This window comes from Chroicocephalus ridibundus, chromosome 7 (assembly GCF_963924245.1).
Source record: "Chroicocephalus ridibundus chromosome 7, bChrRid1.1, whole genome shotgun sequence".
Classification (NCBI taxonomy): Eukaryota; Metazoa; Chordata; class Aves; order Charadriiformes; family Laridae; genus Chroicocephalus; species Chroicocephalus ridibundus.
This window is the reverse complement of record NC_086290.1, coordinates 41,835,831-41,850,737: the sequence shown is the minus strand read 5'-3', so window position 1 is coordinate 41,850,737 and position 14,907 is coordinate 41,835,831. Positions and strand designations below refer to the sequence as shown.

At 46.2% G+C, this 14,907-nt stretch overlaps 1 protein-coding gene across 2 annotated transcripts in view; it reads left to right on the top strand.

Annotated features, from left to right (window-relative positions):
• The first annotated feature begins 7,388 nt into the window (after nucleotides 1-7,388).
• The window catches only part of BARD1 (BRCA1 associated RING domain 1), a 43,089-nt gene continuing 35,570 nt past the window's right edge, over nucleotides 7,389-14,907 (top strand). Inside the window, exons 1-3 of one of the 2 annotated variants that reach the window (XM_063342375.1) lie at nucleotides 7,389-7,576; nucleotides 7,685-7,741; nucleotides 11,062-11,207. In XM_063342375.1, coding sequence (XP_063198445.1) covers nucleotides 7,419-7,576; nucleotides 7,685-7,741; nucleotides 11,062-11,207 — 361 coding nt within the window. In that variant the 5' untranslated portion in view covers nucleotides 7,389-7,418. The remainder of the gene's footprint in view (nucleotides 7,577-7,684; nucleotides 7,742-11,061; nucleotides 11,208-14,907) is intronic. The other variant, XM_063342377.1, reaches the window with a different exon arrangement.

The window sequence follows — 14,907 nt, the reverse complement described above, 5'->3', positions numbered from 1 at the left end:
GGTTGTGAAGCTTATGCCAGGGCCGGAGAGGTGGCCCCATCCCTCCCCACAGAGCATTTCTGAATGCGGTGGGGATAGAGCTTTACCCCACAGGGCTCCCCATCTTGGTGCTCAGACACAGCATCTGTCCCTGCCCTTGAGCACTCAGGCGTAGCCAGGGAGTCCACTCAACTCCCCAAAAATGACTTGATTTCTTCAAAGTGAGGCAGGTTTGCTGTTAACAAGTCACGGCAAATTTCCCCATGAAAGGAGCCCAGCACCTGCCGTTCTGGTAATCTGTTTTATCCTGATGAAATTTGAGGTGCTGGGCCCTTACCGACAGTGTGGAGATCCCTGACTGACCCCAGGGAGCACACGGCAACCAAAAGGTAAATTTAAAAGCAAGGACTTCAAAGGGACACTTGACTGTATGTCTTCAAAAGGAGATGTACAAGGGGGAAGGGAATCCTGACAAAGGCACCTTGATGGAAAGGAAATGTTCTTGCTTTCTCCGGTTAAAGAAAAAAACACAACCAACCCACAACACCCAAAAAAGCAATGTTTGCAGTGGAGCATGTGCTGCCCTTGGCATTTTCCCTTGGGATCGGATGGACATGGAGACTCAAAACAGTCACAGGGTCACATCGTGGTGCACGTGTCACAGCCCCATTGCGGCTCTTGGGCTGTGGGCCGCTGCCCCATCGCCCCCTCAGCACAGCCAGGAAACCACGATGAAATCGTTAATGTCACCAGTGCCATCTTAGCTGGGGGTTAGTCCCAATTAAGAAACGGGCCTTGATATTTGGGAAACTGAAATCAGAAAAATAAGGGTTTGGGCTTTTAAAACTTAACTGAAAGGGAAATAAAAAGGATTTTATGTTTTGGGGTGGCCCAAAGATTTCTCACAGGCTTGATGCTGCAATGATACATTTAACAACAGGCTCGTAAATCACAGGTAAAGAGAACCAATGCGGTGTCCGAACACGCAAACAATTGCCTTTAATTGCCTCCGTCGCTTTTAGCCTGTGTTTTGTGTGTGCCAGATGAACACCCCTCGAACCAGGGAGAATTTCTCCAAGCATTGAGCCAGAGCCGAGGCTCGCATTAATTAAAATTGGGTTAATTATAACAACTCGAGTACAACAGGGATAGTATAATAGGACTAATCAGAGTGGGGCTAATAATAAGAGGGTTCAAGCCACAGCAGCCACTGTCCAAAACCTGTACCCAAATTCTTCAAAGGCTTCTTTGGACTTGTATGGTGCTCAACTCAAGGGCAATCCAACATCTAAAAGCCGCTGCAAAGCTTTGACTGCGTTTTCCCAAGCATCCAGGCTTGCGTCGCACCGACCATATGTCTGCCTCTGCCTGCTAGCAGATTGCACCAAATATTTTCCTTTTTTATCGTGGCTGAGCAAACAAACACCATCTGCGGGGCTCGTCGAGGGAAATCCTGGCCCCCTCCGCACCAACGGGAAGGCAGCCACGCGTGTCCACGGGGCCTGACGTTTCTGCCATCCATACCCTGAGACAAGAGCTTTTCTCTGCTCCTCATCACTGCCCATCCTCTTGAGTTAGGACCTGGCATTTTGCAAACAGACTTAAAAATTCAGATTTTATTATAGAACTGCTGGGTCCCATCAAAGGAGGCTGCCTACCGATGACTCAGGCTTGTGGGACTGCCTTGGGATGGTGGAAGAGGGGAAGGGGGCTTTTTTTTGGTTGGCTCTATCCACACAGGTATTTCTTGGATGTATCCACGCTGCCAAGGGCTTTAGGCATTTTCCACCCTGGTCCAGGTCTGATGGCGATTTTTGATCCTGTTTGACCTGTTTAGAGCCAGGGGGCTAGGTGGGTGGCTGATGGGGATGCAAACTATTCCCCATTCAAACCTTTATTCCTTTGGAAGGTAAAACTCTGGGAAGGGGACACTGTTTGATATGGAGGGTCTGTGCCATTCCTTCATGCACCCCAGCACTGGCAGGGAGCGCCGGGAGCAGGGGAGCACCAGCAGCTGCTGAAGCAAAGGTGTGCGCACGGTCCCCAGCTCCATCACTGGGTGCTGGGCTTCCTCCTGCTTTGCTTTTCTCTGTTACTTGCCTTTCTCTCAGAAAAAAAACCACCCTCTTCTGGAAAAAACAGAACGGTAATCTCAATTTTGTAAAGTCCCCCGCAGTTTTGACCCAGCCGGGAATTCACAGAATGCTCTCGCCGAGTGAAGGGCCCGGCGGACGCAGGTGTAAATTACCTGTCATCACAGTTGCTTTTCCGCTCGTGCTTCTGCAGTGCCAGGTCCAGAGCATGTGCTCTGACCAAATCTTTTGTACAAGTGCCCTTTGGATTTAGCAATTCGCACGACGAAAGCAGAACCGATGAACCACAGGCTTCTCTGCTGCTGCCTTTAATTAAAAATGCCATGTCTAACACCAGCAGATGTTCCTGCTATCGAGACTCGACTAATAATTTAATGCCGTGTAACGCGATGCTGACTGTGCTGCTTAGTCTGAAAACGTAATAGACCTTTATTATTATTATTTTATTATTATTATTATTATTTCCTTTTGGGGATCAAATCTCTCAATATTTGAAATCTTAAAACTTGCTATTCTAATGGCCCTAACCAATTATTCTGTTGAATGATCTTAGCAGCCCTGTGTCTTTCAAGGCGGTGCCGCAGCCCACGATGCCTCTGAGACCACGGTGCACTTGCAGGGCTTTGGACGTGCGGCAAAATTGGCCCCAGCGGGGCTGCCTGAGGAGCAAACTAAGCCTGTTAAAGGCTTTGATTCAGATGTTGGGAGAAAGAGGGAATTTGAAGCGTCAGGTGGCTCCTCCTCCCATTTTTTTCCATTCTTCTGCTTAAGTGGATCCATCCTGTTGCTTACTGTGGGTGCATGGCACGTCGGAGCTGAGCACCCCTTCCTGGCAGGGTGCAGTTGTTTCAGGATGTGCCCGGTACTTGAGTGGGCAAGAGGAGAGGGACCCCCCCCTCCTTGCAGACACCTTGGCTCTTTTAACCCCTGGGAAAACAACTGACTTGTGAGACTTGAGGGAACTGCCTCCCTCTGCACGCTCCTTGCCGTTACATGATGAATCATGTAATAACTGTATATTTATTGAAAAACAGCTGGGGAGCTTCGCTAATGAATATAATATCAGGTACCGGTGTATTTACATAAAAGGGTCTTTACCAGATGGGCAATGCTTTCAAATGAAGCAGGAGGTAGACGAGGATTTTTTACCTTCCTCGTCGGCCGAGAAGCTGAGCACCATCCTTCAGCACAGGTTTTGCTCTGAAGCCTCACATTGTTTGAAAATCCCATTATCAGTTTAGCACGGTGAAGATGATCGTTGCCTCGGTAGGGTATGGAGCGGCTGATTCATGCATGTACCAAACGCGACTGTCGCACTATATCACACCACTGCTGAAACCGTTTTACTGGGTTTGTCATGCAACAAATTTATTTTAAAGTGTGTGGACCTTATACTGCCTGGAATGGCTTTACTTGTACTTTAAATACTGCATAAGCCAAATTTAGAGATATATTTCTTGCTTCCTCCTGTTCTCTGCATCATTTTTTTTGCTTCTGACTGTCCAATTGGTTGCAGTAATTCACTGCAGAGGAAGACGTTTCTTAGATTTCCAAGAGCGCCAACTCCTTAACCTTTATAAAATTAGGGAGAATGAATCACTTGTGACTTTTACATCTTTCTCAAACACAAGTATTTGTTAGATGCTGGCTGCCCAGAGCAGTGCTTTGCCTCAGTTTAACTTAGTTGTAAACGTTTGTAAATTCCCACATAATGTCTCCACACAATGGAGACTACCTGTGGATTTATTGAGAGGGACACTAAACATATTTCAGCCGGAGGAAAGGAAGACGAGGTACTTATCTGTTTTATTGTCCTATACAGTATATATCGGCATCTCATATTTTGTGAACATAAATGCCAGGTTGACTCAAGAGATCTATGGATCAAGTGTTGTTTGTAACCTGCGCTGAATGCCTCAAATTGCGTCAAAGTTTCATCTCGGCAGCAATGCCTTTTGCCATCTTCCAGTAACCCTGCCACGCACTGGGAGATGCCAGGCACTGCTTTTTTGGAGCACAGGACAAGTGCACAATGGCCAAGTAAGAGACAGTTGGACATTAAGGTTGCATCTGGCAACTGTTCATGTTTAAGGGACAAATGACTGTTTTAGTTTAGTTTGAGAGTTTATCCTGGTTTCAGCGACGTGAGGGAGAAGGTCCCCGTCCCAGCTCCATGCCCTGCAGCCCGAGGAAAGGAGTGAAGGTGCCCTCGCTGTGTCCCTCGCTGTCATCCCTCTCCTGCATCCAGATGTTTTGGCACCTGCACCCAGGACGTGAAGAGACACCATGGGATGGACCAGTCCCCGACCTCACTGGGCTTGGGGACAAGCTCCCCTTTGGGCAGGACAGGGCCCAGGGCACCTCTTGCTGCCCCCTTCCTTCCCCAGGACAGGCAAGGAGGACGCTTTGTTCTGAAGCAGCTCTCCACAGTCAGCTCCTGCCAGAAACACGCCTGAGCCTGCCTGCCCAGGGGCATCTGATGCCTACACATGTCTCTTAACAAGGTGCGGTTGGCATTTGCTTTTGTTTTACTTCCATGCTCGCCTCTGAGGCTGTTGTTTCTTTCCCCAGAGCTGCTTCTCTCTACCACAGAGGGCCTGACGATCCCAACCACTGGGGATGACAGGCTGTTAGCAAAGGGGACACCGCTCAGTGTTATTAATGCAGCGGGGGGTTTCCTGAGCACCAGAAAACAACAGGCTGTTACAGAGATACAACCGCACTTTTCACAGCTGGATCCAAGTGCACAGATGCAGCTACTGTGCTGTCAATGACAACAAACAGCTCTCCTCTCTGTGCCAAGGAAACCAAGGTGTGTGGATGGGGTGTGTGGTAGGGATGCCTACATCCATACCTCTCCCTCCGGGCTCCAGCCCCAGTTCTGCAAGGACAGAGTCACCTGTAAAGGACAGGCTGTTGTTTAACCCTTCGGATCCTCCATACAGCTCCACAGTTTCCTTTCTCATGGGTAAAGACCATGAGTTATCATGAAGACAGAGAAAGCCAAGATGTTGTTTGCTGGGATCAAACAGGTTAGGAGATACGATGACATTGATTTTATAAAGGCTGAATATGCCACTGTTCAAACCAGCGTGATGGTGTTTCACCCTGTGACACATCAGCTTGCCCTAGATGACAGCAGCAAATTTTCTCAGATCGATGGAGCTGAGAGATTTCACAACTCCCTATCCAGTGTGGAGCTGACCTCCTTGCACCTCTGGCTAATGTTAGTAGCAAAGATAAATATTTAACCTTCCATAAATAAAGGAAAAAAAAATAACCTAATTTAAACCATCCCCCATGTTCAGGAGCTACAAAGGGAATGAACTACCGAAGCAAAGGAGCGTGAAACCTGTAAACTGAAGAAACCCCTTCTTGGAAGACAAGGATAACTTATTAAGATATGTTTTCAGCCCTGATTTAACACTTATCTGAGTAGAAGCCCTTCTCTCTAGATGAGGTAAGAGCTGTGGAAAATGCCCAGTTGCCAGCAGCAGTCAAATTAGTTCCTGTTGTCGGGCTGCCATTGCTCGGCTGAGCAGCGGTACTCAACGTCTCGCTGCTTTTACTTCACCTGGCAAGCAGGGACGAAGGGAAACCACCCACCTGCAGGAAGCAAACGGAGGCAGACACACGATGAGAAACGCTGCCAAAATTTCAGAAGGGCTGCTGGGACACCTCTCTGATGGCTGTTTTCTACGACTGTCGCCAACCAAATTTTGCAGCTCCATGCCGCCACATCCTTTTTATGATGAAGTTCCCTCAAAGAATAACTCGCTCGCTTTAATCATGTTTTCTCTGAGATTTATGGCTTGATGCTTATTCACCAGCGGAGCTTCTCGATGCGAAATGTCAGTAAGCCTGTTATAAATCGCTCCTGGCATTCCTGCTCTATCTTTTATTTGGCCAGGAGTATTTCTACCTGAAAGTGATAAATTCCTGCTATAACTGCTTTATGTGCTTCAGTAATTACACTGTACGGGGAAGGCGGGGGCTGCCTCTATGGAGGTACCACCTCAAAAAAGCAACCTGTAAAAAGTGGAAGATTGGGCTGAACCCTGCAGCACTACTGGACACACAGGCCGAGGAAAAAACCACCCTTGACACTCAACGTAACAGTGACCAGTGAAGTGTCTCGGTCAGACTGAAGCTGATGAACAGGTGAAAGAGAGGGAAGAAAATTAAACATTTAAAGTCGGGGTGGAACAGCACTGGCAGGGGGCGGGTGGCCCGCCTGGGCTGTGTGCTGGGCGTGAGGGGAGCAGGCCCTCAGCACCGCCATGTCGCGCCCGCCCACCCGTTCCTGGGCTCATTTCAGTTGGAGACGTTTGTGCTGCCTCAGACATGTTGGTTATAATTGGAACAATGTATACAGATGCATGAGGTCTGAGTATTTGATCGATTTCATAGACTCATAGAATAGTTTGGGTTGGAAACAACCTTAAAAGTTGTCTAGTCCCATGGGCCCTGCAATAAGCAGCGATATCTTCAAGTAGATCAGGTTGCTCAGAGCCCCATCCAACCTGACCTTGTATGTTTCCAGGGATGAGGTATTTACCCCCTTTCTGGGAAACCTGTCCGCTGTTTCACCATACTCAGTGTAAAAACTTCTTCCTTAAATCCAGTCTAAATCTACCCTCTTTTAGTTCAAAGCCATTACCCCTTGTCCTATTGTAACAGGCCCTGCTAAAAACTGTGTCCCCGTCTTTCCTGTAGGCCCCCATGAAGTACTGGCAGGCTGCTGGCTGGTCAGGCAGGACTTGCCCCTGGTGAAGCCATGCTGGCTGTCTCAAATCACCTCCCTGTCCCCCATGTGCCTTAACTAAGCTTCTAAGAGGATCTGTTCCACAATCTTCCCAGGCACAGAGGTGATGCTGACAGGCCGGGAGTTCCCAGTTTCTACCCTTTATAAAAATGGGTGCAATGTTTCCCCTTTTCCGGTCACCGGGGACTTCAACTCCGCCACACTGGATTTCAACATGCTCGTGGCTATTCTTCAGAGACAGCTCTTCATACTCCACCCATTTCTTGATGTAGAGGGCAACGCCTCCACGCCCCAGCCCCCCCTTCCTCCCCTGTCCCTTCGGAGCAGCCTGCACCTGTGGACAGCCGAGCTGGGTGCTACCGGCCCATCTCAAGCCCGAATTTCAGCCCACCTGCCGGCCAGCCCGCCATTTCCCTCAGCCCGCCCCTCGCTGCTGGCCCCGCCCCTCCCCTGGCCCCGCCCCTCTCCCCAAGCGCGGGAAGCGCCGTGACCGCGGCTCCGCCAGTCGCGCGTGCGCGTTGCCTTCGGCGCCTGCGCAGCGGGGGCGGGCGGGGGATTCGGATCGGTGGCGGCGGGCAGCCATGCGGGAGGCGCTGCGCGGCCGCTCGGGCAACCGGCCGGCTCCGGGCGGTGAGCCCCCCGCCGCCGCCCCCTCCTCTATGGCGCCGCCCGGCCCCCCCTGGGCCCGCACCCGCGCCGCGCTGGCGCGGCTGGAGAGAGCGCTGAGCTGCTCCCGCTGGTAACGGACGCCCCCCGTTCCCCTTTGCACCCTGGCCGCTGGGCTGCCGGCGTGCCCGTAAGGCCGCGTGTGTTAAAACTGCCGCGTTTCTCCTTGCTCTGCCCACAGCGCCGGCGTCCTGCGGCAGCCCGTGTCCCTGGGACAGTGCGAGCACGTCTTCTGCCTGTAAGTAGCGCGGTGCCGCCCGCCCCGGGCCGCCGTGCTGTGGAGGAAGGGCGGGCGCCTTAGGGAGGCGGACACTGGCGGCGGTCTCCGGCCGGGGAGGGGAGGGCGGGAGCCGCTCTCCCCGGGCAGGTCCGGCTCGCTGCTCTGGGCCGAGTGTCTGGCGAGCGAGAGCGAAGGCCTGGCCCTGTCAGTGCTGGGCTGGGCCTCGGGGTGTTGGCTGCGCGTAAAGGGAACCCTCGGTGTGGTGGGGGGGTGTGCCTGCTCGTAGAGGGGTAAGAAGAAAACCGCGTCCAGTTTATTGTCATCTCCAGCTCCTTCCTCTTCCTTCCTTCAAAACAAACACAAAGAGCGGCCTGGAAAGATGCTTCCTGTTTCCAAGGGGGCTTTGCTCTGCTTGAGAGGATCGGGCGCTGCTTGTCATTGCTTTGGCCTTCTGCTATGATAATGGCTTTGCTCCTTCAGTCTGCCACCGTAGCCGTTCCTGTGTTCATGGTCCATCCAAACATGTTGACAACAGGTAACGGGCACAAACTTGAACATAGGGAGTTCCATCTAAACAAGAGGAGGAATTTCTTTCCTGTGAGGGTGGCAGAGCCCTGGCACAGGCTGCCCAGAGAGGTGGTGGAGTCTCTGTCTCTGGAGACATTCCAAACCCACCCGGACGCGTTCCTGTGCCACCTGCTCTGGCAGGGGGATCAGATTAGATGACCTCCAGAGGTCCCTTCCAACCCTTGTCGTTCTGTGATAGCATGAGTACCTCTATTGATAGTTTGCCACATAATCTGAGCTAAGTTAGAAACATCCTGCTAACAAGGCAGGTCTGAGGAGGTGGTAGTTACTTGGCCTGTCTTAGGACATCTTTGGGACAGGCAGAGTCTGAAATGTTCTTGGTCCAGAACCTTATTTGGGGAAGGTCGTGGAACCTCCTGGCTGCCCTGTATGTCACTGCTCCTCATACAAATGCTGCTTGTAAGCTAGTCACTATGTCAATAAAAGCAGAGGAAATCCCTCCCTCCCTCATGGCTGTGTGTTTACACCCTGTCTTCAGCTGCACGTTTCTAATGGGAGCTTAAAGCGTTGAAGGCCTGGAGAGTAAAATACGAGCAAAAGATTTCCTTGCTTTTCAAGAAGTAACTGATTATGGGACAGATGCCCTCAGCATCTCTTCCACCCAGTGGAAGATGTACACAGGACTTATTCTCATCCAGACATGTGAGTTCTTTCCCAGTTTTGACTATGAATTTCTGTATTCTGAATTGCTGAATTCTGCCATCTGAAGCAAAGATTTTTGTTACTTGTTCCATTTGTATTACCTGTCCACAGAGTAATTAGTAAAATAACCCCCAGAAGCTTGTACCAGTTATTTAGAAATATAGAATGGTTTAGGTTGGAAGGGACCTTAAAGATCATCCAGTGCCACCCCCCTGCCCTGGGCAGGGACACCTCCCACCAGACCAGGTTGCTCCAAGCCCCGTCCAACCTGGCCTTGAACCCCTCCAGGGATGGGACAGCCACAGCTCCTCTGGGCAGCCTGTTCCAGTCTCTCACCACCCTCACAGGAAAGAATTTCTTCCTGATATCTAATCTAAATTTCCCCTCTTTCAGTTTAAAACCATTACCCCTTGTCCTATCGCTACACTCCCTGATAAAAGAGTCCCTCCCCATCCCTCCTGTAGGCCCCCTTTAGGTACTGGAAGGCCACTATAAGGTCTCCCTGGAGCCTTTTCTCCAGGTTGAATGTGTTCGTATCTGTCTTACAAAATGTTTTGGGTTTTTTTCTCAGGTGTATTGTAGATTGCTGAAGGGTAGCATAAGGGTGGCTTAATAAACATAACTGTTTAGTTGTCAAGCATCTAAGGCCTTGTGGTTTTATTTTGGATAACCACGGTGTATTCTAGGTGTAGATTTCAAACACGCACTGTTTGTTGAAGTATTTTTTTTTTTTAAGAAAAACTTTGAAGACATCAGAAGATGATGCAGTGCGCATTGATGAGGCTGGAAAGAATAGCGAATAGGAGTCTTAAGCATTCATTAGCAGCTACTTCTTACTCCAGAAAAAGAGTTTATTTGCTCTTACCCAAGTTATTGTTATACCTGATCTTTTCTCCTTTGTGTGCCTGGACTTTTCGTCATCAATGTAACATGTCCTTTGATGACTGAGTCTTGGGTGGTAGCTATTTGTTTAAATAAAATAAGGAAATTTAGATTAATTTGTTTACAAGCAAATTTGGTGGGGCATGGATTGAATCTGCAGTATTTTGACATGAACCGATTCTGATCCGTTGCTAAGACAGAATATATTTATTAATATACCCAGGAAGGAGTGCGGTGAATGGCCAGAGCTGGCTTCTGATACATGAAGTAAAATATGTGAAACTAACAAACCGCAATAATCAGGCCACACATAATGTAACTGGTTCTCCCTCAGCATGGGTTTTATTATGGGCAAGGATATTTATTAAGATCAGTTTCTGCAGTTTTGTCTGAGTAACTCTACTAAGTTAGTTATAGTTAATGGATAATGACTGTAAAAACCCAACAGCTAGAAGTAATTAGGAAATGTCATGATATAAAAGTCATTCTGCATTTCCTTTGCACTACCTTTTACAGACATGGGAGACCTGAGGCCAGCTTTCTTAGAGAACAAGACCTGGCGGTTCTTATCTTTGTTCCAAGTGCTTTGTCAATGTCATCTAGAATATGTCAGAGCCAAGAATTGTACTTCATTCTCCCAATCGTAGCAGTGTCTCAGCCTCGAGGTCCTTTACGTGCTCAGAGCAGGCAGTGTAAAGCACAAAACTCACCTAGCAGCAATTCTTACGTACCAAATTTCCTGTCTTGGAATTAACTGAAGGCATGATACTTGTGTGGTGTTTGAGGGAGAGATGCCAGCTCGGAGAACAGATCTGTTTAAAAATGAAGGCTGCAGAAGAATATTCCTATCTCTAGCTGAGGTATAAAAGAATGTGGTGTTCTAACTGTTTGAGACTAATTGTTATCTGGAGACAAACTGCAGTGGAGCGTTAGTATATCTTGAAAATTTGGATCAGCTTATGAGTCTGTGGGAGTCACACGATAACGCATCTTTCATGACAGTGTCCTGACAAGGCTCTGGACTTGGCTTGCTTAATTACAACTTGTCACTTGCCATGATAATTATGTCCTCTCCTGCATTTGTGACTAACGCATGTGGGCTTTACAACAGTGGTCTGTCAATGCTAAAATAAGAGTTTCTTGCTGAGCATCTGGCTGTGAAAAGGTTGATAGCGAGTATGGTAGATAACTTATGCTGGATAATGGATTTTCCATTTGACTTTCAGGTCTTGCGTGGGTGACTGTGTTGGCACAGAGTGCCCAGTGTGCCACATGCCAGCCTGGGTGCAAGATGCGCAGATAAACCGGCAGCTAGATAACATGATTCAGCTTTGCGGCAAACTGCGGCATCTACTGGGTGTGGACACCTCAGGTGAGAGCAAGCCTGGGTCTCTGAACCCGTGAATCCAGAGCGCTCTGTTTCATTTCACAGGCTTTATAGACAATGAGCAGTGCAGCCCTGTTTAAGATTCTGAAAGGCTGTTCCAAATCATGTTTGGAAAATTTGATTTGAAGAGAACTGTCTGTATGGATTGCTCGTTCTTTGAATCCGTTTTACTAAGAAATCTGCATGAGTGGGTTAGTCCATAATTCATTAGAATCTGTCTTCCACAATTAGATGAAAGTGTGATACATTCCCAAGTCATGTGGCAGTTAGTTGCGTGAACTAGGGGCACAAGTTGTCATATTTTGTGCTCTTAGTAGAGCACAAATGTGTAATGTTCTGCAGTGTACACTTTAGAGGGGCCCTGTTGAAGGATTAATGCATATATTCTCTTGCTTCTTGTTTATGTGCACCGAGATGTGCGTGCTGTCCCAGTAATCTTCAGTTTAGGGTTTTTGCACACCACAAAAGTTATCTGTGTTCCTTGCCTAAAAGGGGAAGGGGGTAAGTCTCAACTCATTTATTTTCTGGTCCCTAACAATGAAAATAAGTTTGCTACAGTGGAATTTTGTCATTGCTGACTGTGCTAGAAGATCGCAGAGATCGTATCTGGGGGATTCATCTCTTTATCAAATTTTAGGCTGATTGTCAAAGTAGGAAAAAATGAAGTGAAACGAGCGTAGGTGAGTGTATGTCTCTTCTGCAAGCCCAGAGAGGAGCGTTTTATATAATACCAAGTTTTAGAAAACATTCATTTAGCTGTCAGATATAGAAAAGGTAATTCTTTCTTCATTGTTGCTTCCTAATATGTTCGTCTAAATTAAAGATTCTTTTTCTAAGTAATCCCATCTGCAGCTTCATGTTCATTTATGGGGTAGCTCTTTATTGACATGAAAATACATTGAAGTGAGGGGGCTGGAAGCTTATGTCGAACTGTAAAGGAATACATTTTATATAGATATAAAATCCTACCGTGATTAAAGCTTCTGGAGCATAGAAAATGTAGATGATGGCTTAAATAGGATTTCAGTGAAACATTTTAGGTGGTGAAAGCTTTTAAAAGCATAGCTGGAGGAGAATCTCCGAGAGGAGCTATTTGTGACGCTATAAATAAAGCCTTTAAAATACAACATGGTAGTGTTATTGATACTGTTTAGCCATTTTGAAGAACTCTTACAGATGGATTAATAACTCTTAAAAATTGGTCTGATGTTTAGCTGTACTAGAGGTTGAATAATGCATTTAATCCCATAGTTCTTCTAAAATAAATTTGCATGGTGTGGCTAAACCAGTGAACAAGATGAGGTCCTTCTTATCATTCCTTCTTCTGACTTAAAAGCAGACACAAAATTGAAGTTTACAACAGTGTTTTATTTGGGGCTGAAGTTATGAACTGATGTGGGAGATGACTGTCCATCACTTGTAGTCTTTGCCCTGTACTAAGGATTAATGGCCTTTTGAATGTTTCATACTGAGGTTAAGTGAAAGTCCTCCTGAGTTGGTGATAGTTCCCTGTCAGGAATGGTTTGGATACGTAAGTAAATGAGCACACCTCTTATCAACAGGCAATTATGTGTTGTACTATGGAGTTGCATTCTTGTTCTTATGGCACTGTACTGCCACTTTCCTGTCAACAGTATTTTCTTTTTTGTTAGAAGGTCAGAAATTGTATTTTATGCTCCAGTAAACGAAACAAACTGAAAAAATCAATCTTTCTGTGGAGAAAACGAAGAGAAGCGGTTGAAAAAGGAATCTTTACATGTATTTGTTTTATGTCTTTTGCATATTTGTTTTATATGCCTGGTTTTGAAACAATCGTGGTTTGTCTCAAGGCTTCTGTTTGAGATCTTTGTTAAAGTTGAAGTGTCTAATGCAAATGCATCACAGTATGCAGTTTTTAAACTTAGGAGAGACCTAGTGAACGCAGTAAGTTGTGTGTGTTATCTTTAAAAAAGCACAGAACTGCTATGATTGAAAACGATAGGGTTAAGCTCATGTGTTGAACAGTTTGAGTAGAAAAATCCTTGTACCCCCGGGTGGGTATGAGGGGGTTATCACTTTGGACTCTACTGGGATAAGGACAGCTTTTTCCCAACCTATGTCTGTGTTCTAAGAAGCAACAGCAAGCAATTCAGGAAAGAGTGCACAAACCAGCTAATGTTTTCCTTTTTAAATTAAAGGGAAGCACAGCAAATGACATTACAGAATAGTACTGGGGTGACTGGAGGGGAATTGGCAAACAACAAACCTGAAACTGGCTGGAAATTGCAAGCTGTAGGTAGCAAATGCTGAGTCTCAAAATGAATTCACTTACTGGAGATGTTATATCCTTAGTCTGTGGCAAGGTGAGGAGAGCTGCCTGACCTTTTCACTGCCTGGTGTTGTACCTTTATGAGGGTAATGGGAAGCTACCTGGATGGCAGGCTTCAAAGATGGGATGTCTGCACCTCAAAAGCTTTAGCTCTAAGGTTGCAGAGTCCAAGACATCTCGAGAATTGGAATTGATGGGATGATGGGCCTCATAGGTGGGTAATTAGTAAGAACTTGTTTAATCATGGACATAGTGTATGTAGTATACTAGAGATGAAGAAGGTTGATTTACAATAATGACTTTGAAAGTGAATTTCTAAATACTTCGGCAGATTTTTCTGTGTTATGTTCTTTAAAAAGAAAAGATCGTTGTAAATTTTCACAACAGCCATTTATAGATGATTTTACCTTATTCTTTGTAGCATAATCTGCTTCACTCCAACACAGTGAAAGCAAAGGCCTTCTTCCCCGCTTTTCATACAGAGCTAGACCTTGCAGGTGTTGGTCAAAGCTTCCTAAGCTCATGTTGATGCTGGTGGACAGTAGGAGAGATTAACTTTTGATTAGCCTTTATAGTATCATAATTTAGTTTCACATTTACTGATGTGGAGGGAAGGACGTTGAACTCCTGTTGTAATAGATTACATTGCATTTCATGTATGCTATGACATTTTTCATAATAGCTAAAGATGAGTTTTTGAATAGCTGGAATTTCTCCTTTTTTCCCCCTGTGTTGAATACTTAACTTGCAAAATAATCATTCTTCAGCGAAGGCACTAATGTTGCACAGATGGTACCAAAGCACTTCCCTTTGATTTTTAATAAGGGACTAGTTTGTCAAAGAGATTTCTCAACTTCTGTTCTGAAACCCATAATAGAGAATAATTTGAAAGGCACACAATGTGCATCATTATATTCCTTTGATGCAGATTAATGATAGCTAAACCACATTTTCTAATTGCTCCTTTTTTTTTTTTTCTGCTCTAGCCTGTTATTGCACTACAGCAGAACTTGGAGATGTACCTCTCCAGTCGCAATGTGCTGTGTATCTCCTAATATTTTTGTCTACTCTCAACCCTTTTAATGCTTAAGAAACTCAACTCTATTAAATATCAGCATTAAGAAACTTGTGCTTATTATGAGCAAATAAGTCTAATTTAGAAAGAATTCCGTTAGTATATCGTGTATGTGAATGTTATGTTTAATAGGTAATGGAGAGTAAATTTACTGCATTTATTATAAACTGATTCTAATACCGTTATTGTGAGTAGTCTTTACACTATTGCAAATGCTTAAAATATAGAATTAGTAAGGCATGCTTTATTAAATTTTGGGAGGGTACTTCTTATGTATTAAAAAGACAATTAAATCTTAATCG